This window comes from Mesoplodon densirostris, chromosome 11 (assembly GCF_025265405.1).
Source record: "Mesoplodon densirostris isolate mMesDen1 chromosome 11, mMesDen1 primary haplotype, whole genome shotgun sequence".
Classification (NCBI taxonomy): Eukaryota; Metazoa; Chordata; class Mammalia; order Artiodactyla; family Ziphiidae; genus Mesoplodon; species Mesoplodon densirostris.
The window spans coordinates 12,226,722-12,254,218 of NC_082671.1; the positions used below are offsets into that span (position 1 = coordinate 12,226,722).

At 42.9% G+C, this 27,497-nt stretch overlaps 1 protein-coding gene across 1 annotated transcript in view; it reads right to left on the bottom strand.

Moving 5' to 3' along the window:
- The window catches only part of GRIN2B (glutamate ionotropic receptor NMDA type subunit 2B), a 303,690-nt gene that overhangs the window by 87,545 nt on the left and 188,648 nt on the right, over positions 1 to 27,497 (bottom strand). Inside the window, exon 3 of the mRNA XM_060112445.1 lies at positions 19,470 to 19,584. Coding sequence (XP_059968428.1) covers positions 19,470 to 19,584 — 115 coding nt within the window. The remainder of the gene's footprint in view (positions 1 to 19,469; positions 19,585 to 27,497) is intronic.

Sequence of the window (27,497 nt, forward strand, 5' to 3'; positions counted from 1 at the left end):
CCACACTACCCCCCTGCCCCCCACCCCCATGGAGCATGAGTGGGATCAGATCTTTCCTGTGCTGCAATCAGTGGTGTGTGGTAGGGTCCAAATCCTGGCTCTTCCACCTCCTAGCTGTGTGACCTTCAGAAAGCCACTAAACCTCTCTGGGCCTTATGATTTTTTCGTTTGTGGTTTTGTCTTAAGTAATGCTCCATAGGGACGTTGTGAGGGTTAACATGAGTTAATATAAGTAATCTGCTTAGAACAGTGCCAGGCCTATAATACTGACCTATTACAGAAGTGATAGCTATTACTAACACTGTTACCTGTCAGCTAGGGCTCCCGTCTCTTTAGAAGAATTGGTACAAACTACGGTTTTGACTCCCCAAATCTTCTGATTTCTTCCCTTCACTTCCCCTGCTTTCTGCCCTGGGTGGTGTCTACACTATTCTTTACCCCTTTTGAGAAATTTCCACCCTTTTGTGCTTCTCTTGTAGTGCCGACCCTTATCTCAGTTCTCTCCTGCTTTCTCCACCTGTCCGTCCATTTCCCCTCACACTCTTTTCTTGGAGAATAGAATCCAGCACACTGCAGGCACTAATTAAAAATTTGTTGAATGAATGGTAAACTGGAGCAGAAACATACAATATAGTCCCAGAATACAATAGTGACTTCAACATATAAAAAGGAAAGGGCCTCCCTGGTGGCGCAAGTGGTTGAGAGTCCGCCTGCCGATGCAGGGGATACGGGTTCGTGCCCCGGTCTGGGAGGATCCCATATGCCGCGGAGCGGCTGGGCCCGTGAGCCATGGCCGCTGAGCCTGCGCGTCCGGAGCCTGTGCGTCCGGAGCCTGTGCTCCGCAACGGGGGAGGCCACAACAGTGAGAGGCCCGCATACCGCAAAAAAAAAAATAAAAATAAAAATAAATAAAAATAAAAGGAAAAAAAAACCACCTATAAATTATTTCTAATTTTGAAGGACGGGATCACAGAGAAAGAGATAAGTGATCAACTACAAGACAATATCCAGAAACACAGAATAAAAAATAAGAAGAGGCTGGCTCCCAGTGCGGTGGGGAGCCCTGGTGGTCTGCGTGTGTGCAACTGTGACATTGATGTGTAGGCGACACTGCTTGACTCCAGCCACCCATGTCTCTTCCATGAGAGAGATACAAATAGTCAAACTGCATAAGGCAGTCAAGGCTTTTCCCTGAGTGCTCAGGAGCCAGGCCCCGAGGAAGCCTGCCCTCCACTGTTATTTCGTGAATGACTAGAAAGGCCGGAGAAGCAGGGCGGTGGAAAAATTCAACTTCCCTTTCCAGCCCCCATCCCAGAAGCTAGCTGTTAACAAAGCCCGTGGGGCCAATGACAGAGCCACCCCATCTAGGAAATGAAGTTCTAAAAATAAGCAATTCTTATAACTAATTAACGAATAAATAGATGTCTCTAAAAATATGCCACAGACAGAACACTGTGAAAAATCCAGAGGTGTACTTGAAACCACAGACTGTCTGAACTAGAAGATCTGGGGAATTTAAGGCAACCCTGTTGCTTTATAGATACGGAAACTTGAAGCCCAGGGATCTTAAGTGACTTGTCCAAGGTCATCCAGCAGATTGATGTCAGAGCCAAGACTTGATAGGCCAAGGGGCGTGGACTTGCCTATTTGTGGGAATTTAATGCCAACCAAGTCTGGATATCCTGCTTGAGGCAGGCAGCAGTGAAAAGCCAGAGCAGAGAAAGAAAACAAGGAAAGAGCTCGGGAACTTCCACGCCAGCAGACTGGCTTCAAAGATTCCATGAAAGTTGAGGCCAGGATTGAAGAAGTAACTCGGGAAGGAAATGGAGCAACAAAACCCACCAGGCAAACCATTTGCTGTCCTGGAGTGAGTGGTTATTAAACAGTGTCCCGGGGAATTGGGGATGTTCCAAGACTCAGCTCTGAAGGGCCAAATAGCTTTTTCATGTTCTGAAAGCCGCTTGAGCGCTCCGAGAAGAACGGCACAGGTGCTCATCCATTATTGAGCATGTTTAAAAAGGCATTTAGGAAAGAGCACCAGGAGACAGATTTGCAATACGACGTCAGTCCCAGGAGGGCTGTGCTTGCTTAGAGAAGGAGCAAAGTTCACGCTCAGCGATACGGGAAGAGCCACCACGGGCAGGTGTCCTGGCGTTCTTGGGAACACCTGTTGGTGTCCCCCGTCCAGCAGGTGCCTGGAAGTGAGTGATGCAGGGGGTGAACGCCCACAAGTGCAGCCCCCCTACTGTCAGCTTGCTCAGATCAGTGAGCCGAGATCTTACACCTTGTGTGTCAGGGGGACCGCATGGTGGGGGAGGGATTTTGTAACACATACATCTACATACACAGTTTCTAAATAATGAAATAATATATAGCACTAAAGATTATGTGATAAATAGACGAATACAAATAGATAATAGATCAATTAATGGCTTGATACATATTTAATATTTTCTATCATATTTATATTTTTAATATTTTAATGATACGTATTTATGGCATACCATTCACAACACATTGTTAAAGGAAAGTGTCGGTTACAAAAATGGGAATGTATACTACTATCCGGATTTTATAAAAATATGCACTTACATTTATAAAACACATTTATAATCTAGAAGAGCATAGAGGAAAAAAGATTGGAATGATAGAAACCAAAATGCACATAGAAATTATCCCTTTGAGGTGAATTTTATTTTTTTCTTTACGATCTTGTCTATTAACTTTTTCGCAGTGAACAGCTACTATACTTTTGGATCAGACATAAATAACAAATATCATTACATAAAAGAGGTTTATTACTCAAGATGAAACTAGGTTCCTCTGGTTCTGAAAAAGAGATCCTCACGACTTTGCGTGCAATACATTTAAAACCACAGTTCCTCCTCCTTAAGTAAGGCTTTTACTTCAGTATAGTCTTAAGTAGCCAAGAAGTCAACTGGAAAATAAAAATATAGGTGGGGATTTGGGGGTCTTCTTAGTGGCTGCCTACCACCATCACGTTTTTCCCGATATTATACCTGTGTGAAATTCTCAACAGCATACATTTTTTAATAACAGAGTGTCTTGTTTACCTTTATTTCCTCTTAGCGTCCAGCACAGGGTCCTTCAGAGAGAAACCCTGCAGTATATGTTCGCTGAATTGAACTGAAGCTGCCTGATAAAAGAAGTGATAACTGGATACGGGAAGGAAAAGCAATGCCTTCTGGTGGACTTTGAGATTCTGCTTTCACGTGAAAAGAAATGCCAGTGGAGACCCAAGAAGAAAGGTTTATCTGAGCTTTGCAGAGTAGAAGAAAATGCTCTGTGCTCACTGTCGTTCTTTGGATATAGGAAGTTCCATTCTGAGATGGAGTGTTTCTCACTTCTGGGGTGGGATGGGGGGAATCTAAACTTCCACGTCTCCAGGGCAGAAAGAGACCAAGCACTCCCCTTACTTCCTTAGTTAGCACTTTCACCAAGATCAAGAGACCCCTGTCATTACTTTCATGATGAACTGGCCTTCCCTTACAGCCTGCATGCTCAGAATCTCATCCGAGTGTGGCTCTTTTCCTGCCCGAACAACTTCAACCTCCTTTTTTCTTGTCTCTGATTTCCCCTTTCTCTCTGCATTAGTTTAATCAGACTAGCATAACTAGAGTCATCTCACGCCTCTCTACACTCAGACTCTGTCGCTCCCTCTCTAATCGCTATCAGTTTTCTGTTCTTAAGACGTGGCATTTCCCCCACCTTCCTTTCTGATTTCAGTTCTTCCTATTCCACACATCTCTCTCCTTTCATTTGCCCACCGCTTTCCTTCATTTTCTTGGTCTCCTGGCTGAGATTTTTCCCTGCAAAAGCCTTCCTTTCTTTGCCAGGTACATGCCCTTGGATAACTCAAATTCCCCTTGAAAGCTCATGTCTATGAAGCCTTTCCAAGATACTCCTCCAGGTAGAATTATTTGTTACTTTGACAAGAAAAAAGACAAATTCACACATGCCTAAAAGTTTTAAAGACATTAGAAGTTTACATTTCTGTGTTTCACTGTCTGACAAATAGAAGGCCCTTTAGACAGGTAGTGTCTTTTGCCTTCTACAATTCTAAGATGAATGTGGGGATTCAGTACAATACAGAACCGTGGTTGTCCTGTGTGCTAATGTGTCTTTAAGACAGCGCTCAAAATTCTCATCTGCCCCCTAGGGACTACAAGGTGAACTGCAACAAGCAATCAAAAGGCTGTGTCCGCTCCATTTTTACCTGATTCCTTAATCCTGAATGTACCCATTTCCAAGGTATACATTTTTGTTGTTAAGCAGGGACTGAATCTTTTCTGAACTCATTCCTGTTCTAGGAGTTGCAAACTCCAATGGCTGTAAGAACTAGGTAGGTCATTAATAAAAGGGATGGGACACCTGGAGGGTGTGTATTGAATTGAGAGCTTGTATTCCATCCAAAGGAGGCTCTACCCCTCAGCCCCAGCAGAATGTGAGCCCAAGGTGGCCACTCTTCAGATTTTTTTAGGAATCCACAAATCTGGAGTTCTAAGGTAATCTCTAAATTTGTTAAGTGCTAAAGCCAATTTAATCTTAAATACACCACTCTTGGGCCACCTAGAACATGTCTATGACCCCAAAGCTGCCTGTGGACTGTGAGTTTTATGACCTTTCCTAAACATCCTCACCAGGTCCTCGTGTAGTGTCACATCGTGACCACAGGGTCAAATGGAGACAACTCAGGAAGTGAAATAATTTCCACAACAGCTGCAAAAGAATGTCAGGGTCACTTGGAACAGTAGGTGAGGGTACATGACTTACTAAATGCAATTCTAATTAAACAAAGAGGGTTAATGCTTTTTGGTTCTTTGGAAAAATCAAGCATAAATAGTGAAATGTTCACAGTCCAATGTGTCAAATTATAAAAATTCATGTCCATATTCTCTAAAACCTAGTAGTAATGGGAAAAATGGAAGATCAAATACTGCCCACATTTGCCCTGTTGCTTGGAAGTGGGTCTGTAGTCTCAACACAGTATCTATGCCAAGTTTAAGCAGAGGACCTATGGGCAGCATTTGAAAGGTTTTTACTTTAAGTTGCCAGTTAAATTTCTAACAGATGTTGGACATACTCCTTAGAAATTTAACTGTCATCTTATTTAAAATAAGAAATTGTAAACAAGCCCTGCTGGGGGCTGGTATTTCTAAAAGCCCCTTGCGGGGGCGGGGCTGGCATCATGTGGTTGAGAGCCACCATACCCTATCTTACCACCTTAATGGCACTAGACGCCATTTGAAGTGATGATATTTACATATTTGTTGATGTGTTTGTTGTCTGACCTCCTCACGAAGACAAAAATTCCTTGAGGGTGGGGAATTGGTTGGTCTTATTCAATACTGTTTCCCCAACACCTAGAATAGTGTCTGGTACTTAGTAGGGGCTCAGGAGATATTTCCTGAATGAACAACCCCAGACAATAAGCCTAATATCCTGCAGTTTCTGTAGCAGTGACTGAAGACCATAGATAATTCACGGTCTCCTGGAGTGAGTGATACAGGCCTTAACTCTTTCTTGCTGGGCTTCTGGCTCTATCCTCAACTTTGTGGAGGGATAAAGATTCAAATTTATTTCAAAGTAAAAGGCTGGAAAATAAAATGAGAACAGAAAACGGTGACAAAGTGGCAGTCTTAAATATCCATTAAACAGATACGTCTCTTCTCCTTGTGAAAGGGAAATGTCTGTGGTCAACTATCCCTGTGTTTTATAGGTCAAAACTCAGATTTCTGGGCCTCATCCCTGGAGCTTTGGCAGCAGGACCTGAGAATTTGCATTCCAAATAAGTTCCCAGGTGATGCTGATGTTGCTGGTCCAGGGACCATACTTTGAGAATCACTGGTGTAAACTATAAAATGCTACGTGTCAGTTGCATTTTCTATTTCACTCCCCACTTCACCATCATCCCCTTTGTAGTCAACCCTGACTAGGACCTGTCTTTTGACATAAACCACCTTCCCTTGTGGGAGGAACTCCTTTAATGCTTGTGGGTCAATCTACCCGCTGCACAATCAGGAAGCCATAAAGGGGAGACGGGTGGCGGTTTGTTACAGTGAAACAAAAGCCAAGGAGATCAAATGGCACGAGGACACACCACGAGGTTTCATGAACAGTCACTATCGTCTGATGTGTTTTGGTTGTTATGTAATGGTTACTGACAACTCACAATGTCCTAAATCTAAGCTGAACATGTTTTTAATTCCCTGATTTGGGGGCAATGAGCCCAGCATGGACTGCTGTGCTGTGTTGGGGACTTTACCATTCTTTCATTATTAATAAGACTCAATTTTTAAAAAATCCCTGTGCAAAAAGTTGTTTAAGAATAAAGGAAGAAAGCGTGTTCTTTGCCAGTTTATCATTGGGCACGTCAAGGATTCTATGTGTTGTTTCCTAGTTCCTTCCTTTCAGTGACTAAGGCCAAAATCCAACCTTGTTGTGTACGTGTGTATGCGGTTCATTTTTCTTCACTTTCTTGTTTTCTAGAACCCAATTTCAGTTAAGATCGGTTTAAAAGATGTTCAATTATACTTCAAAAACAAACAAACAAACATAGAAAAAGAGATCAGATTTCTGGCTACCAAAGGCAGGGGGTGGGGGGAGGTGGAATTGGATGAAAGTGGTCAAAAGGTATAAACTTCTAGGTATAAGATAAATAAGTATTAGGGATGTGATGTACAACATGATAAATATAACTAACACTGCTAGATGATATATATGAAAATTGTTAAGAGAGTCAATCCTAAGAGTTCTCATTACCAGAAAGATATTTTTAAATCTCTTTAATGTTGTATCTACACAAGATGATGGATGTTCACTAAACTTACTGTGGTCGTAATTTCATGATGTATGGAAGTCAAATCACCTTAAACTCATACAGTGCTGTCAATTATATCTCAATAAAACTGGAAGAAAAAAACATGTTCAAGTAAAGAACAGTGAATATTTGCACAGCACCTGCTACACGCCAGATACTGTGCTAAGAATTTTAAATGAATTAAAGCTTATTTGATCTGTATAGCCACAGTTTGAGGTAGGTACTGTCATTCTTTCTGTTTTATAGATAAGGAAAGGGAAAGAAAGAAAGTTGAAGCAACATCTATTTACACTGCTTTGGATGAATTCACTGTGTTAGGCAGAGGTGAGGAAGATAAGATGCCTCTTGGCATTTAAACTATGCCTCAAAGGGTAAGTTCAAGAGTCCAAGGTTAAGGGGAAAGCATAAGACAAGGCATATAGGCATGAAAGTACAAGAGGTTTGGAGAAGGGGTGGTTGCAATTATGCTGGTGTGTAGACTAAACGCAGAGAGCAGAAGAGGAAACAGGGCGGGAAGGTAGGTTGGTCTTGACTACTGTGATCTGGGAACCGGGGTCTGGAACACACTTTGCCCTCTGGAAGCATTTCTCAAATTTCAGTCCTTTGAGTTCCACTGTACCGATTTTTGCCACATCTGCGTACCACCTACACTATTTTTAATTACATATGAAATAACCTTCTTTTAAAAAATATATTTATTTAAAACTTTCATATCATGATTGCAAATGTAAGACAAGTGTCACTTGTCAAAGATAGAAGATAACTATGAAGATAAACAGATTATTTAAATAAAAAACACTCATCCCTCTTAATTCATGTACCACAGTGAAACCCACAATCACACTTGGGGAAACATTGAAGTGACAATGATGAATCACAGAAGATCAGTGGTCTTAGCTATCGGATTTTGCTTCTACTTTCTCTTTTATATTTTTGTATGTATTCATCTCAATGAACCTTCAGCTAGTTTGATATGAAATGCCCAAACTCCTCTCTCTTAGCTAGTTGAGCTCATAAAATATTTAATTGATTGTGTTTTATGTAAAACAAAGTTAAAATTTCATGTCACTCTCTTGGTAAGATTTGAAGTCTGTTTTGTAGGTCAGCGATTTGAAATGCCTCTTGGTGTTTCGACATGTCTCTGCACCTCCTGCAGGTGTCTGATCAATGGGGCTGCATGGTTGCAGTGTCACTGCCATGGTGGCTGCATTTTAGAAGAGCTTTTAATGAAGAAGCAAACTATGTGCTCGAAAATCAATCACGTCCATGTAATCAGGACCTAGACAACTATTTCTGTAGGTAGCTGTGGCCTTTGCTGTTGGGAGAAACGTGTTCTGTCCTCACAGTCTGAGGAGATATGTTCTTGTTCTAGCTGAAAAAAAGAGGCAATGTATGCATGTATTTTTAGGTATGTGTGTGTGTGAATGTGTGTTTAATAATAGATAGTGAAAAGGTATAAGGATGTAGGGATGCAGAAAAGCTTTTCTGTTGTTGTTCTTATCTTTCTTGCCTCTCTCCCTCCTTCCATTCCTCCTTCCCTTACTTTTTCATTTTATAATCTTCTCAGGAAGATATTACACTGAAACAGCCAGTCCCAGTTTAAGCCAACTCCGCCCACCTACCTGGTACAGGACCATTTCTGAACACTTTGTTTAAAAACTCTCATGAGATAGTGCTCACATACTTCCATGGTGTGATCTGTCCTCTGGTCTACAAAATTATCCCCATGGTAGTGCTACAACTTGGACGCCATTAGTCTAGTTATACTGTTATACTCTGGGTATCAAGGCAAAACATATATTGGACTTAAATGGAGCCAGACGTAAATATCTACACTCAGCTCTGCCATTCCCTAAGTGCATGACTTTGGCAAATCATACAACTTCTCTGAGCCTCAGTATACTTACCTGTGCAATAGGAAGTAAGTTTTAATAGGAATCAAAATTAGGTCATATATGCTAAATCTCTTCATAGACCACATTCTTAATAAAGGGCCCCCAAAATGTCAGATGTGCTAGTGCCAAGTCTTCCTAAGATCCCTTGATCTCAGGATAGAGTGTTCTAGAAATTGTACATCTTTCTCAGACCCTTTAGGGAGAATAGATGTTTTTTCACTGTTCTATAAAGAGAATGCTGAGGTGGCTTAAATATCCACCAGAAATTCTACCCAAGAGGTAGTATTCTATTCCTACTCCAGAAAGCTCCCCTCCTTATGGGATGAGTGAAAAAGATGGTACATGTTATTATGAGAATAGCCAAAATTGACGATCTTGAAAGACACCATACACCAAACCTTTAGAGTAGAAAAATGTGAAAGGATATCTAGCAGAGTTTGGTGTAAACGGGGAATATTGTGCACATTGAAAATACAGCTGTGGAGCATGGTCCTCTTTCCCTTGGGGTCTATCTCTCTCTCCCGGACATCTACCTGTGTTCTTCTCCTCTTTTATTTGTCTCCTCAAGACCACACTTTCATTCTCATCATTCCCCTGGCACAGATCTGTTTTAAGTTTAAACCTTCAGAATACGTAGCTGATGGAGCTAAGACCTGGAATGCCTGTAGAACTGGCAATGGGCAGCCTTTATGGGCAGCAGAGAATACCTGGGTCACATCATCACAGAGAGGGAGAGCTGGAAGCAAGTGCAAGAGCTTGTCTCTCTCAAAATGAACTAAAATGTTCACCAAATTATGGACAGAAATCATTCTGATAGAGAGGGAAAATAATAAAATCACACCAAATAATCCTGAGTGCTATGGCTGTTGTGGAATGCTTGTATTCATTTTTTTTTTTTATTAATAGCTTTCATTCTTAAAGGCAGTTTATTTTCTTAATTGGCCAACGCTTCCTTTCAACTCTTTGTACTGGGGGCCGATCAGCAGAGTTAACATGCCAAGGTCAGTGCTTCCCTCCCTGTGCACACCAATTACTTTACCCTGGTCCCGGCCAGCTCTCATAAGTAGGTATTGTGGAGAGAGAGGCTGTGCGTGGACTTGTACAAATCTGTCATCGCTGTAGGAAAAACTCAAAGCAGAAGATCTCCTGGTGATAGGTCAACAGAGGCATGCTTGTAGATGAAGAACATTCAGATATTATAGCTTTAATGTCACACCTCAGACTTCAGGGCAAGTGTATATGCTATTAATGTATGCACGAAGTAGCTTGTTTGGTGGAAAATACACCAAGGTATGAAAAGAGTCGTCCCTGCCATGATGGCCCGGACAGTCCTGAGGCACATCAGCCTGTGGGTATGTGAGTCAGCCAGCCAGGTGCTGCCCCACTGGTGAAACAAGGGGATCACTCTCCCTTCGTCCTGGGTCACTTGGGGCACAGAGGATGGAAACAGCACTAGAAACGATGTCACACCAAGCATGAGCCCTACTACTCCTTAGGAACATGGGCCTGAATTTTATAAGCTTCCAACTCTCAAGAAAATGGTCCCAGGATGTTGAAGACTTCAGACACAGACCACATGAACAACCCCATCCTCTGTGTGCTATAACTGCCAAAGATAAGAAATATTCTCATCAGCAAAGTTAGAGGATCAGAAGGTCAGAAAGAGAAAAACCCTCTGGGATCCCCAGCAGACCAGGAATCACAAAGGAGAGCCTTTCACACCCACTGCATGTGTGTCTTCTCCTTGTTACTGAATGAATATAACCCAAGCTTCTTGAATTAAAGGATATCATTTTGAATGTTTAGGGACATAAAACAACAACAAAAAAAGGTGACCAAACCTTGTCACTTCGCACATCAATCTTACACATCAAAGCTGGATTATCAAAAACTCTGAAGTTATTTTCATATGAGTACCAGTCTCTACTGAATACACATATGAATGCCTAATCATGGGGGATCAGTTTAAAGACGTATGATACATCTTTACAATGGAATATGAGGCAGTCATTAAGTTTCATGCTTTTGGATAACATTAATAAATAAGAAAATGGTCACAGTATCATAGTGAGAGAAAGAAGAAGATCGCAAGCTGTTCATACATTGCGTTTCCAGTTCTACTGTATCACACTGTATTGTGTTAAAACATACATATATACACACACAGACACAGAAAAAAGCATCAGTAAGAAACAGAAGAAATGTAAACACTAATTCTTTGTAGGTATGTAAATGGGTAAATTTTATTTTGTCCCCTCAAATATCTTTAATAAGCACCAATTACCTTTATAATAAGAAAATCATAAATGTTGTTTTTAACCTGTATATTAACATAAGCGTCTTGTAACCTCGACACCACTATTTCATCTTCAATACCACTACTGGAAAAGCATTATAACCTAGAATTAGAAAGTTCAGAGGACTCAGGAGCCAACCAAAGACAACTGTCATGAAATAAAAATCTCAAGAAAATTTAAACAAGGTGGATGAAAGCTATCTTTTGCCTTTGGGGATCCCTTCCTCTATACAGTGTTTCCTTAAGTCAAGATTAAGCCAGCACTTCTGTCTCCAAGCTCCATCCTGCTTTTCTCCCCCATCAGCAGGTATAGGTTTCAAAAGCAAAGTCAACCAAGGTTATCTTTTTCTTTTATCCGTTTCATTCAGTGGCTGATGACAGCACACGAAGACAACCAGCCTTTCTGACATGACATTTCTGAAGTCCTTTCCCCCAGTACAACCTGCCCTGCTCTTCGAATTAGTTTATAAATGTACATGGCGGTAGCAGCTTGACATGGTGGACGGAGTCTACCAGGAGTGGGTGGGGAGACCTTGGGGGTTAAGGGCACACCTCCCCACCACGGGCTGGCCCCCAGTGGGCTCTTTCCAGGACCCTGGAAAAGGGTGTAGGCCAAGAGCATGGGCCACAGCTCTTGGAGCTGAGGGAACCAAAGAAGGGAACACTTGGATGTGAAAGTCTGTGATAATCACAACTTGGAAAGACAACCAAAAGCATGTAATCCAGAAGCCTTGTCTATAAACCATTGCCATATATATGCAGGGTCTTTACTAACCAAGCAAGATGAAAGAGCCACCCAACTATTAGACCATATCAAAGAGTCAGATTTAAAATCACCTTAGGTTATAGAAATTTTAAGTGTCACAATAAGCGCCCTTCTCCTTGCAATACTTCTTTCCCCAGCAACTAGGAAAACAGTAATACTAATTTAGTGGGAGCAACACTAAGCTCATAGTAGGTGCTCAATCGTTACGTGCAGGAAGGAGGGAAGGGAGGGAGGGGAAGGGGAGAAGAACTCTCAAAGCCTATAGTCCACGCATTGTTGTTTGGGCAGGACTGCACGTTACAGAGCCGTGAAGATATACGCCATTTTTAGTTCTTCCAAAGTCAGCCCCTGGTGGGGTTAACAGTTCTGGTACTCAACACTTCTCTCTAGGAAGAAATTCTCCTTAGAGCTAATATAAATTTTCTCTGCTTGATCTTAAGCCCACTTAACTCTGGTTCTGTCTCGCAGGAGAAAGTGGACAGCTGATCTCAACACTTGGTCCACTAATTCTTCATATATTTAAAGAGAGTAAGTCATCACCTTGTTGCGTCTTCTTCTTCTTCCCCTCCGTGACCCCAATCCCCACAGCCTTTCTCCATGGATCCTGTTTCTTAATCCCTGAATCCAATGATGCATATTAGTATGCAGTTCAAAGTCAGCAAAAAAGAGCATGTTGTCAAGTGGTGGTATCGGAAGATGCAGAAAAAAAACACACCAGCATGGGGAGGACCTTCTGTTTCACTCCTCGCACGCCCTCTAGAAGTCTGGAGAGAGCACGTGGATAGCCCGTGGCCTCTTCCCCCAGGGCGGGAGGTGGAATTCAGCTGGGGCAGGTGGGTTCAGGCAACACCAAGTATTTCCTGGCCTGCTTAGGACTGCCTTGCACCACTGTGCTGGGCACAGACATGTAGCGGAAGACCAGCCAGATGTGGTTCCTGTGCTCGTGAGCAGACCGTCAGTTTGTCCGCGATGAGAGAGAGTGTGTGTGTGCGTACGCATGCTCTCTGAAGGGATGGACGGGCTGTTTTATGTCATGAGTCCATGGCTTTCAAGCAGAATCTGCCACAGCAGCGATCACCCTCTGTCATCTCATCACCCACTGGATCGCTCTGGAGTAGGATCACTCTAGTCCTCAGGTATCGGTGTCACAGAGCAGCCACAGCCTGGACTCAGTGCTTGTCTCCTGGACATGGGGCTACCGGAAGCATCCCTTAACCTGTTTCGTTCATCCCAGGCTCCAGATGCTGGTGGGCCCTTCTGTTTTATAATGTTGTTGCTGCTAAGGCAGCTCTGGGGAGTCTTCTCTCTACCAGTTTGGTTACCCTTCCTCTCTCTCACTGATCCATACGTTAATTCATAAGTACGACTATGGACTCAGCACTTTCTACCGACCACTTTCACCTTTAACCCTTCTTCCACTGGTGGATGTGGCTGTAATCTCTCAGGATTGCCAGCCTAAGGTGATAACTGGGGCTTGGGGAGCCCAAAGAATGACCCAGACAAACGAAGAATGTTTTAATCTACACAAGGAGGGGTATTTTCTGGTAGGTGGAGGCAGGGAAGAGGGAGAGTGCTTCTAAAATACACCTCTGGTGAGTTTGGGGGAAAGACGAGCGGAGAGGCAAACCATATGTACTGTCCTGCAATTCCGACCCAGACAGTCCCTTTAAGGTCTGTTTACCTCTTACAGCCTGAAAAATGTATCATCATCATTTCTTGAAGTCATTACTCAGAACACACCTCACTGCATTTCATTTTTACTATCCCCATTTTAGGAACGATTAAATGGAAGCAGGGAGCAGTAGCAATGAAGCAAATCATGAGAGGCTCTGATAAAGACAGAAGCCTGAATGCTTGTTGGAACTGCTTCTCTGTGCCAGACTATTTTTAATGCAAGTTGATGCATCTGTCCCCCTCTTAGAGAGACTTACAAATGAAGCCACTCTGCAAACAAATATTTTTCACCATCCCCTACCCTTTCCAACTCACCATGCTCTGTGTGTGTGTTCTTCTTTATTTTTTTTGGACTTTTTTAAAATTGGAGTATAATTGCTTTACAATGTTGTGTTAGTTTCTGCTGTACAACAAAGTGAATCAGCTATACGTAAACATATCTCCTCTCCCTCTTGAGCCTCCCTCCCAATGCCCCCGCCCCCGTCCCACCCCTCTAGGTCATCACAGAGCACCGAGCTGAGCTCCCTGTGCTATACGCAGCTTCCCACTAGCTATCTATTTTACACATGGTAGCGTATATATGTCAATGCTACTCTCTCAATTCGTCCCACCCTCCCCTTCCACCCCTGTGTCCACAAGTCCATTCTCTACGTCTGTGTCTGTGTGTTCCTCTTTAAATGTTCTTCACATTTCTACATACCAGAGAAATGTACTTGGCTTTCTGTGAATATAATTCTGATCCAGAGATCGCTTTGCTGTTCTAGCTCCCAGCCTCCATGCCTCCTTAGAGGCTACTAATATATGATCCCACTAAAGGTTCACAAAAGCATGTACTATTCGTTTAAAAAAAGAGGTTGAGTAAATGTAGAAAATTTGTATATGCTTGGGAGTATTTTCAGAGCAAATACATAAGACATTGAGAACTATGATTGCTCTGAGGAGGGACCTGGGGAACCAAGGATCATAGGTGATCAGAGGACATTCTTTTTACTGGATATTCTTCTGTATCATTTGACTTTTTACCATGTGCAGACATTACCTTAAAAAATTACTCGAGGAGGGTGGGGACTACCAATTGGTATTTGTTGAATACTGGCTATGTTTCAGCCACTATTAACTGGTTTTACTATAATATCTCCTTTAGAGTTGGTTACTATAAAATCCCCTTTAATCTGTAGGACAGCCTTATGTAAAGCCCCATTTTACAAAAGGGAAATAGACCCCGGTGATATCAGTCGCTCTGTATACACAGCTGATAAATGGCAATGTGGGAAACTGAACTCGGCTCTCTCTGATTTCTAAATCCATGCTCAGTCCCACAGACGATCCTGCCTTCACTTGAAGTCTTTTGGAAGGAACCAAATTGATAAGACAGTAGCTTTGAGACTACTTTGTAAAAACCTGAAGGAATATTGTAAAATCCTGTCACACAATTCACACTGACGATACATCTTCCTCCTCCTGAGCCTTCCTGTTGAACACGGTTCGGGCGTGCCTGCCTGGAGATGAGCCCTCCCGAAGGCGCCCTGAGTGCCTTGCTGGTCCTCGGAGTGCTCAGTCCGTAGGGAGATGTCCCTGCTCTTACGTGCTTTTCAGTAAACCACTCAGTCTACACGGGAGAATCTCAGGTAGAAGCGAATGGTCACTACCAGTCACTGCTCTAACCCTCCTGAGCATACGGATTCTTCATTTATTTAACAATTATCTTTTGAGTGGTCCCTCTGAGCCAAGCACTCTTCTTAAGTGTTAGAATTATTGAGGTGAACTAGGCCCTTGCGCCCACACAGTATATGACCTGGTGTGGGAAAACAGGTGATAAACAAAACAAACAAGCAAACAAATAAGCAAAACATCAGATAATAAGTATCTTGAAGAAAATGAAAATAAACCTGACTGGGTGGCTACTTCAGCTTGGGTCAATCAGGGAAGGCCTTCTGAAGAGATGATATTTACCTCAATGACAAGAATGACAAATACGTCCTGGGAGCTACTGTCCTTAAAAACAAAGCCGGGGTCCTTTTGTATGCTCCAGCTCTCACCAACTTCCATGCCATGCTCCTATTTATTTACAGCATGAATATGTAATCTCAGAAGTTAGAGCTGGAAAGGACCCATCTCACGCCATGATTCTAGACACGAGGGCAGAAAGATCCAGAAAAGTGAAAAGAGCAGGTCACACAGCCAGTTAGGGGCATCACTGGAAGCTAAAGGCCCCATCTCTTAGCCCACGCCTCTTCCACAAATTGAGACTCATTCTCTCCTTATCTCCCCAGTGACCATCTCTTCACTGTAGAATCCTCACCCTGAGGCCTGCCTCTCTGAAGTCTAAATCTTCCCTGGACCACTGGGGACCTTCTGGAATGCTATTGGGAGTCCTAAGAATGCAGAAGGGTTCTGGGGACTAGGGTGACAGTGGAAGAAATGGTACAACTTCTCACGGTTCGATTTTACCACATCCCAGATATTCCCTAGACTTATGCCTGGCATCCCCACCCTGCCCGCAAGGGCTTCCAAGTATGGGAGCTGTGTGGCTCATGAACCTAAGGAATACTGAAGATCTCTCTTCAGCAATGCTCCCTGATGTAACCAAGTCAGTATGAAAATGTTCTATTCTAGGATCCCAATCCCCCCAAAAGACTTTATCAAAAGATTACCCACAGAATTTCTTTAAATAACAAGTTCCCTTAGCACACTTAAAGTACGATCTATGAACTCAATCTACATAAAGGTTTTATCTCCCCTCGCCCCCAAAAATGAGCTCTTGTATCAAGGGCAATAGCATAAACTTGGATTCTTAATGATGGATTTTAGACTCTTGTATTATGTAATGGTTCTCATTCATTCTACACATATTTATAGAGCTATGCAACATGATCCTCCAGGTGGCCATGAGGACACGACAGTATAAAGACACAGCCTCTGTCCTCTGGAAGCATCACACATGCAACTCTAACACAGGCAGATGTGATGAGTACTACAACAGAGGTACGGACCAAGGCTACAGGGGATAAGGGAGCAAAAAATTATATCTTGGTCAAAGATCAGGGAAGGAGACTGCAACATCTTAATTGGGCTTCAAAGGATGATTATGATGTGTATAATTGGACCATTCACTCCAGGAAAAGAAAACATCACGACACTCTGTACGGAGAGCAAGACGTACAGGGGCACATTCTCAGAACAGAGAGGTGTCCAGTGTAGCTTGATGGTGAGATGGGAAATGGTGAGGAAGAGAAGATGGGTGTTGGAAAAGAGACCAGAGCCTTGAATGCAAGAATAGATAGAGTTTGGGCCCAATCCACACGCTGCAGAAGCTCTGAGCAGGTTTTGGGCAGAGAAAGAACATAACTAGAATTGGGGCTTGGGAAGCTCTTTCTAGAAGCCATGTCCAGGGCTGATCTGAATGGTTCAATGTGGGTGTCAGGGAGAAGGAGGCCCATTTAAAAAAATATCCACATGGTTCTTAGATCATATAGAAATAAGGACTAAAATCAAGAGTTAGAGTAGAGGTAGATCTGTTAAGGAGGGGCGGGATCCAACCCCCAGGAAGGAGGGTCTAGTTTTGGAAAGGGCTGGGGGTCCCAGGCCTCAGATTCCAGCCTAAGGAAGAGAAGGCAGCACAAATGATGGGAAGTGGTGTCTCTTTAAGACGGGACGGTTGTGAGAGGGCCCCTTACTTGAGACAGTAATCATGAGTCTACTGAATAAAAGCCACCCTAGCTGGATGTCTTCTGATCCACGTATGAAGCCTCCGTTTTTAATAACTCCTCTTCTGGAGATATACAGAAGTGCCTGTTGTACATGCCGGCCCAGACACTCCTTGAATGATTATGTCTCCACAGCAGCAGTGAAAAGCAGCTTGACTGGGGTGAGGAGTGGAAGCCCAGGGAATAGCCATTTTGGGACAAATGACAACTCAGGGGAGGGGTGGCAGCTTCAATCAAGAACCCCGGGCATAATGTCAGCCTTATAGCCAAGCCCTGATATGAGGAACACATAACAGGTCAAGGACTTCGGTTTGAAAGATAAGGCCCTGGGTCCCACCACCTGAGACACACATGCCTGGTTTCACAGGTGAGCATTCTCATAACCACCTGTCCACGGCTCTCTGTGACAAGATGGTGAATTTCACGAAGTTTATCTCTGGCTTCTTTTCCTGGCTACTCTCTTTGGAACTATATCACCTGGTTTCCATCCTAGTCAGAGCCATGCTGACATCCTGAAGTCTGTTCTCAGCCAATTGGCCCACAGCGTCTGCAGAGTCTGTAAATCAATGTTTCCCAACGTGATTCACAGAATATGATTTCATGGGTAAAGGGATCTCGTGATAAATCATTTGGGGAAGTGCCAGATTAAATAAAATTAAAGATGTTTCTTTGCTGTAAGACACCTCTATTGGCAACAACATGGATGGACCTTGAGGGTGTTATTCTAAGTGAAGTAAGTCAGACAGAGAAAGACAAATACTGCATGATCTCACTTATAAGTGGACTCTAGAACAAAAGAAAAAGAAAAAAACCTAGTTCACAGACACAGAGAACAGACTGGTGGTTCGTCAAAGGGTACAAACTTCCAGGTGTAAAATAAATAAGTCATGGGAGTGTAATGTACAGCATGCTGGCTGGGGTTAATAATACTGTGTTGCATATTGAAAGCTGCTAAGAGAGTAGATTTTAAAAGTTCCCATCACAAGAAAGAAAAAATTTGGGGGGCTTCCCTGGTGGCACAGTGGTTGAGAGTCCGCCTGCCGATGCAGGGGACACGGGTTCGTGCCCCGGTCCGGGAAGATCCCACATGCTGCGGAGCGGCTGGGCCCGTGAGCCACGGCCACTGGGCCCACGTGTCCGGAGCCTGTGCTCCGCAACGGGAGAGGCCACAACAGTGAGAGGCCCGTGCACCGCAAAAAAAAAAAAAAAATTGGAACTATGTATGGTGACGGATGTTAACCAGACTCTCTGTGGTGATCATTTCACAATATATACAAATATTGAACCATTATACTGTACACTTGAAACTAGTATAACGATGTATGTCAACTATCCCTCCGTCAAAGACACCTCTGAACTTTCAAATGCTCACATGTTCTGAGAATCTCCCAGAGTGAGACAGAGAAGACAGCATCTCTCAGTCTTGTTTATCTGCGAAACCATTTCTCAGCAAAGCGTCTAAAGGCACAAGTGCCCTGCCGCACATTCTCGGGAACACCAGTGATGAAATTACTCTCAGGAACATTTGCATTTAACTAGGAATCAGGTCTAATCATAAAAGCCAACACCTAGTAAGTGCTTACTATGTGCCAGGCACCCTTCTAAGTCCTTTACATATATTAATATATTTCATCCTTATAACAACCTTGTGTTATTGGTACTATTATTATTATCCCCATTTTTCAGATGAGGAAGTGGGGGCACAGAGAAGTTAAGAGATTTGCCCAAGGTCCTCAACAGACAATTTAGTGAGTAGGGGAGCTGGGGATTGAACCTAGGCAGTCTGGCACCCACGTAAATTAACGTCTAATGGTAGAATTTCAGGCACTGTGATCAGCTGGCAGTGGGAGAGATCCTGAGAAGAGCCTTGCATGGCAAACCTCCAGTCACAGGAAATCCAGACCTGTGTGCTCATAAATAAGGCTTCACGGGCCTCCCCAGTATACCGTGTAGGACACGACTTCTGAATTTCACCACGATCTGGTTTCTCCACCTAATTGTGTTATATTGTGCATGCACACTCTTCCATGAAAACAAAGTCATGCTGCAGACAGCACCACTACCAATAAAACAGGAATACATAGGGACAATCATCTCTTGATTGACCAAAGTAGCAAGAAAATGAAGATGCAAGTTTGAGAAATGGCCTCCCCTGTGTTCTTAAAGTGTTGATCTCTTGCTCTCTAGCTCAGAGAGCAAAGCCAAGGTGCCATTTTCCTCCAACGGGTTGCAGACTTTCCGATCCCCACCCCCTCTATTTAGTATGAGAATTGCCAAAGACATGTCCTACCCTCTCCCACTTCCTCTCCTTGTTCAGAAGTATGATCACCAGTTTCGGGTGCATCTGGTAGCCGTCTTCACTGAAGGACAGATTTCTCCCTTCAAAAGTCACATTGATCAGATACCTGGAAAGATAAAATACAGAGAAGGTTGAAAGTACGAAGAAGGTACGCTAGAACAAGATGGTTAGGAAGACGGAGAGAAAGGGCCGGAGGCAGACACGTAGGTAGCGGTACAAATACCACGTAACGCTTGTACCCCTCGGGTTTCCATCTGGTGATCCAGTGCCGTCATCCAAGTTTTCACATAATAGGAATAATAAGAAAAGACAGAAATTTAAAACAAGGGCAGTGGGTTTGACTTTAGTCTGCAGCTATGACTGAGCAACTTATTTAGCCATTTGAACATCGGTTTTTTCACGATCTGCCAAAAATGGGGTAATAAAGAACCTACTCTATTAGGTTTGTAAGGCTTAAATTAGATAGCTTACCACGGGGCCTGGTGCAGGGTAAACTCTCATTAAGCGTTCACGATTAGTATTCAAAAAAGGAGCTGGATTAAAGGGCAGAGGTGGTAGAGACAAGACACAGTGGGCATGGGCCAACACAGCTTCCTGCTCAGAGAGGCTGGAGTTTAGGGTCTTTCCGCCTCCCAGAGACATGCCTACACTTTTGAACTCTTGCGATGTGCCTGCCCAGCCCACACTTCTAAGGGTTGCAAGGTTAAGTCCAGCAGTCAGGGATCTGGTTCCATGAGATGCATCTGGAAACCAGGGCTATTGCACTTTGTAGAGTGAACAGAAAATAGCAGGGGCGGGAGGTGGTGATGGGGGAGGAGGGAGAGACATTTCACAGAGTGTTCTAGGTTCAGGCACTTAAACTAGCAGAAACTCTGATAATTAGAGTCAGACAAATAGAGTTGTCTGCCTCTCCAACACCTGTACCCCACCCCTCCCCGCTCAGCCCATCCCCCTGCTGGCTGCTCTGACCTGATGAAGTTCCCTCACCGGGAATTCCCACAGGCGTGCTCATTCCAACCGCATTAGTGCAACTGTGCTGATGGTAACTTAGGTCCCTTTACCATCATGACTCAAGGAATCAATCATGATTAGCTCTGTGTTCACATGACATGCTACTCTGGAGCCTTGCACCTGATGCTGCTGTGAGATGTGTCTCTGCTAAGAAGCAAAATGGGAACCTTGTGATTGTCCTGAGCATTCTAAAGGGCTTCAAACCTTTGACCAACAATGGTGTCCTACTACATTAGAAGGGCAGGAGAAGAACGTGCAGGAGGAGGCTTAAAGGCTCCTCTTTTAAGTCTTTTCATTCAACGGAACTGTGAACCTCTTCTTTGATTCTTCCAGGTAACATTAGGTTAAGCAACAAGGTTGCTAGGATGCCACGTCCTTCAGGCACTTCTAGAGATGCCTAGGCATTGTGAACCAAATCCTCATGGACCACTTCTCACTTCTAGAGCTGCCTGGGATTTTTCAACCTGTCATTCTGGGGCAAATGCAATCAAGAATACCGACCTCAAAAGAGTAGAGATTCCTAGAATCTCAAAACTGGAAGAGACCTTCACAATCAATTAGCCACTTACTTCTTGTAGTTTATGCTTCCCTTTTACTTCATAAAAGCAGCCCTCTCAGCTCTTCTTGAGTACTTCCACTGATGGGGAGCTTATCACTGTACACCCTACCCTCAAGGCAGCCATCTCACTGCTGGGCAGTTCTTTTTTACCTAAAGCTGGAATCTGCTCCCCTACCATGCCTAGATCCTGGTCTCCTCCTTAGATATTATACAGTCTTAGTCTAATGCTTCTTCCACATGGGAGCCCTTCAAGTATTTGAAGATATTTATCGTGTATCCCTTACAAAATAAATTTTAGTCTTTGAAGAAACCATAAGCTCAATTAGTTCTATAATTTTAACTTGATTGATTGGGGAACTGAAGCACAGAAAGGTCAAATTATGTGCCCAATGTTCTCCAGCTAATTGGGAGCAGAAATAACATTTTAAGCGCCATTCTCAATCCCATGTCCTCTCTAGCCCGCCACCCTGATTCTCGTATGCCACAGCAGCTTTAATATCCCTGGTTCCTTCGTGTGGTCCTGCTATGCTACGGCCTCAGCCCCCTCCCTCTATCCCCTTGGCCACACTCTCTGGACACTTGCAGTTGGTAAAAGTGTAGCATCCCTGATTCCGCTCAAGGCTCCACCTGGCGTCTTCGCCCTCCCCTGTGCTGTTCCTCCTCTCACCTCGGTGCTGCCTGCTCCAGCCCATCACTCCTGAGAAGGTGATACTCGGGTCTCCTGTAGATAACAACAACTTCAACGCTCCAACCAAAGTCCCATATGATTCACTTCAGGGAGTGTAATTACAAAACACAATATTTGAAACTAACAGACCAGACTTTAAGCACCCAACATAACCAACTTGAAAAATATGTTCTTACTACAACAATATGGTGTGGCTTAGAGTAATTTCTGGAAGTCTGCAGAGAAGGTGTACAAAACATGTAAAAAAAATTAGTCCTGCCTCTTTTTTGGAAGAATGCAAGAGAAGAGGGGGAGACGGAGAAGGAAGGAAGAAAGGGCGGGAGGGAGGGAGGGAAGGAAGGAAATGGAAGGAAAGAGAGAAAGAAGTAGGAAGGGAGGGAGGGAGAGAGGGAAAGAGGGAGAGAAGGAGGGAGGGAAATAAATTACCTGGTTTAAGCACCCTCCTTTTCACCAGACAAGGCTCTGAATAATTCTGACTTTATCTAAAATGCCATTAAGAATATTCCAAAGAAAGTGTCCATTTCAGAAGGCAATTATAAAAGAGAAGTTCTAAAAATCATGTAAGGAATAAGCAGCACAAATGGAATAAGTATATAGCCTCTCAAGATGACTTCTATGAAAGGGGACAGCACTGAATTAAATGGATAAGTTGAGAAATTCAAACTCTGAGAAAATAAACCACGTTCATGGGTAACTGCTCTGTAGTTAATTTCTCTAATTGTCCCTGCTCCTGAGCCCTTTTGATTTTCCTTATACATTTCTCTCTCTCTGGGATGTTCACCCTCTTCCAGTTCGACGTGTTCATTTTATTCTATGTTGACATTTCTCATATATTGCACTTATTAAAAATAGTAATAAAATGTTATGATAACACACAAAATACTCTTCTCCAAAGTATCCTTTAATCATTCATATCCTTCAGCAGTGTATAGATTAATCATTCACATTGTGTTTTTCTGAGTAATTCCCTGGGACGTGCCAACATTTAGCTATTAGTGAGGACCTTGTAAATATATACTTGCCTTGAGCAAGGATGCCCTTTGAATAGCACAAAAGACCAATCCATTCACTGGAAATGAAAAGTGTGAAAAAATAATCGGGAGCATGGTCACTTTAAGACATGTGACCTTGGCCCTGAACCTGACTTTTTCCTCTTTAAAATGGAAACACCATTTTTTACCTCCAGCTTATCAGGTTGTGATGATCACATGAAATAGGGGGGTAGAAAAATGATATAAAATATGACACAAATATAAGGTTATATAGAATAAAAAATAGATATTAGCCTGATTTGAGCATCTAAAGGCGAGCAACTTGCCTCATTTTGGACCTCAGTGAGTAAAAGTGCGATGATTACATTTAATAAGACCAAATTGTCCATGGAACACATGGGAGGAATGGAAATTGTATCTCACATATGGAGGATGAACTAGGTCAAATGGTCATATTGATTTAATTTCCATAAGACCTGAAAATATCCAACTACCTTTGGATCTGGCTGTACTTTGCCAATTTTGAATATTAATTAAATTAAAACCTCAAAACTTCCATGCATAAATTCTCAGTAAAGGATTAAACTACAAGATTAAGAGATGCCACAGCAATTCTATTTTTCTCTAAAAATATCACCCTCAAGTATGTAATTAGAAAACCTAGCTTCAAGTGGCAGCCATATTCAGAAGCTCTATCCACAAAACTTTAGTCCCCTGGAAGGCCCATCAAGGTTTGGTACATTAAAATATTGCTTGATTTGTCCCTGGGATGCAGCAACCTGATGGCTTGTCTCATAAAGTTCTAATATTACACAAATCTCAGACTGCCGGAACTAGAAGAAAACTTAGGAACTATCCACTGAGAACTCTCATTTTAGAAAGGAGGAAACGGGTCCCAAGACGCTACCTGACTTTCCCAGGTGACTTGCCTGTTCAGGACTGCAGTTCAAGTCTTCCGATTTCAAGTTCAGTGTTCTTTTCCTTACATCACCAAGTAAAGTGAAATCAGTGTCGCTGAGCCCCAGATGTGCCCCTTAGCGTTCTCACATCACGTGCCATTCCCTGGTCTATGCAGACCCCTCATACAGACTGCAGAAAATAAAACTCATCTCATTTCCTGCCTGACCTTGGCTTGTGGAGAGTCTCAGAACCCTGATGGGCTCAGAGCCAACACATTTGCTGCGTGTGGCCAGAGTCATCCTCCACTGGGTTTAATGGGGTCAAGTTGAGGTAAAAAGCCCTTGTGCCTCTTTGACTTTGACCATGCCACTCAGAGCTCATCCGCTGCAATGATTTAGCAGTACACCCAGTGTGGGAGGTGTCAGAAGAGCTCTGCCAGAATTTTCCCAGCAAACCAAGAGCCCTGGCACCACAGTACTAATTGTGCCCTCCATATTTTCACAAGGCACTAGATTCTTTTTATGAATGTCTTTTAATGTGGTAGTAAGAGAGACAAGTCTCTCCTCTCAGGCGATCCTTTCAATTTTCAGATAAGCAGATGGAGTCCAGAGGGTTCTGTTGCTTTACCAAGATCAGATGACAGGGCTGGAAAGAGGATCCAGGTGTCCTCACCCCCAGACCAGTGACCTTTCCACTCAACACCATGCCTCAAAAATGGTGGAGGGCTTCCCTGGTGGCGCAGTGGTTGAGAGTCCGCCTGCTGATGCAGGGGACACGGGTTCGTGCCCCAGTCCGGGAGGATCCAACATGCCGTGGAGCGGCTGGGCCCGTGAGCCATGGCCGCTGAGCCTGCGCGTCCGGAGCCTGTGCTCCACAACGGGAGAGGCCACAACAGTGAGAGGCCCACGTACTGCCAAAAAAAAAAAAAAAAAAAAAATGGTAGAGTTTTTCATAGCTCTCAATTTCCATTCTCAATTTCTATTTTCCAATTTCCATTCCATTGGAGAATTGGAAATTCTCCAATTTCCATTTGTTATTCAGAGCAAAATAATAAAGGAGGAAACACAGCTCCAGGGAGGAGAGTTGAATTCTTGACCCCTTTGTGTACAATTTCCTAGCTCTGAAAATCTGTAACTCTGTCACTGTGTCTTTGGTGTGTCACTTACCATTTAAAGCCTGCAGCTCCCTCATCTATAAAATAGACTCGTTCAGACCATCTCATTTGCCTGATGCGGGAAGCACAGGGCTCCTTCGAGATGCTCTCTATCTCTATGTCTCATCTGATTAATACTGTGGCTATTATATTGCTAAACTCTGTCATCTAAATGACAAAACCACAGATCTTTCAAAAAGTTTTTCTCCGGTCTCTTTTTAACAATTACTATTTCATACGCATGTTTTCTCTTGAAATAGTAGGAACAATTTCCCATGGGATTAGAAATAGTGGACTTAAAAACATTTAAAAGCTACTTAGTTAGAGACCAGTATTGGGGGAAGAAAGCAAAATATTTAAAAATTAGATGTTCCTTATGATGGTCTGGTAAACTAAATAGAAATTCATAATAATTAACATGAATCCAAAATGACCAACCCAGTACAATGTGGTCAACATGGCAGGCCATGGCCTGGGAACAATTCTCTCCTGTACGTACCGATAGCTTCTTCTGGGATCAAACCCAGAAGAAAGATCTCATTAGTGAGATATCCTGCATTCAAATGAATGACTTAGACAATGCCCCTAAATGCTGGTAGAAAGAAAATAAGGAGAAACAGGAAAAAATAAGTTAATTGAAGAAGAAAGGAATACAGTATGTACTGCACACACACTCCATCACCAGCGCCTGCAGGAACAGCAGCAGGCAGTGCGCATGGCTTTTAAGAGTAAGGACCCTGCACTCAGACTGCTTCTGTTCAGATCCTAGATCCACCAGTTCCTAGGTTACGTGACAATGTTTTCAAGGCACACGCATTATTTATTCTGGCCAACAATGGTTTTCTTTTTGAGGAGAAGGGATTTGAAGAAGCTTTAAAGGTTTCCTTTGGCACATAGGCATATATTTTCATATATAAAAATACTAAACCATGTTGTTGAACAAAATTAGAAATACCAGTTTCCTAAGCTGTCAAGTGTAGGCCTTTTCTCTTATTTTGCAAAATGAAACTTAGTAGAGAACGTCAGGAGAAACTAATTTGAAAAGTAGATTGTAACATTAACTTATAATTACTTGAGGCAAATTAAAAATAGTTTGTCTTCCAGTGGATTAAACATTTTCTCTGAAGTGGTGTTTATGCCATTCATATATTTTACAAACCATTCCTTACAAATCATGAAAGCTTCAAGTTTGGGCTAGTCCATATCTCAGTTATTTAAATTCTAAATTCATAGTGTTAAATTAATGAGATATTAAAATATCTTGAAGACTGTCTGATATAAATTTAATATACTTCCTCTCTTCTACTGGCGGTGAGGAATGGCCCCTTAGCAATCTGGCTGAGGGGTAAGTGGTGATGTGTCAACTCACCAACTATTACAGTGAAAGAGTCTTCTCTGGCCCCTAGGCCTGACAATGAAATATTTCTGAGAGCTATTACCCGAATTCTGTTTCATGACTGAATACCATGAATTAGATTTATCTGAAATGAAAGAAAACAGAGGGGCATTGTTGAGAGTCACCCGACAATCTCTGCTCAGATATAAGAAGGTAGAGAATATTTCATCTTCCTCCAGAAAGATGTTAAGTCAGTGAGCTCCGAGGGGCTCTGCCACCAGCTGTGATGGCCTCCTGTCTACTCTTTCTTCCTCGTTTCTGTACCCTTTCACCAAGCGGGGTCCATGTGGAAGGCCATGGCCAGGTGACAATTCTCCTCTGGATCGTTCCATCTGGGATCAAACCCAGGAGCTTGTCCTCATTAGTAAGATACCCTACACTCGAATGAATGAAAAGGCCTGGACAATGCCTCAAAATGCTTAGTGATGGGGAGTTAGTAGAAAGAAAATAAAAGGGAGAAACAGCACACCTGAAACTAACACAACACTGTAAATCAACTATACTTCAATAAAAAAAAGAAAAATAGTGAAGATGGGAAAAAAAGGGAGAAAGAGAATATGTTAAGTGAAGATTAAAGGAATGTAGTATGTATTAAACACACACACACACACACACACACACACCAGTACCAGCAATATGCAGTGCAGCGTGGTATGGAAAAGCAAGAACACCGCGGTCAGATGACTTCTGCTCAAGTCCTTGCTCAGCCAGTTCTGAAGTTGTGTGACCTCACGAGTTATTTAACCTTTCTTTGCCTCGGTTTCTTCACTATAAAAATATGAATAATAACAGCCCTTATAGGACTGCTGTGAGGATACATAAAGGACTTAGAACTATTCTACTGCATCTATACATAATGAGCCTTAGGTTTTAGCTGCTGTTGTTGTTATTATGATGGTTGCCTTTTTTAAAAATACTGCCTGGATATCAGAGAATGTCAGAGATAGTGGGACTCCTGGATCACAGTTTGACCTTCCATATTTAAAGAAAGGCCTGGGAAGATGCCGCTCTTCGGCAGGGTAAGTTCGGAGTCTGGGTCTCCCAGTTTCTGGATCTCTTCTTTTCCATAAAAGCACATCTCCTCCCATTCCCACAGTATATGAACTGCTAAGGCTTCGGGACATTTGTTTTGTCTCCTGTGGTTGGTTGCCCCTGTGAGGTACTTTGTGGTAGGGAATCACGTAATCGTACTACTTCCATGTACAGTCCATTTCCTGAGGAAGGCAAAAGGCGAGCTCATAGTCCCATAACTTTAGTCTAGAATAAATGACTCCTCGAAATGATCTCCATTCTGACCTCCTGGAACCCTGACTGGAACAC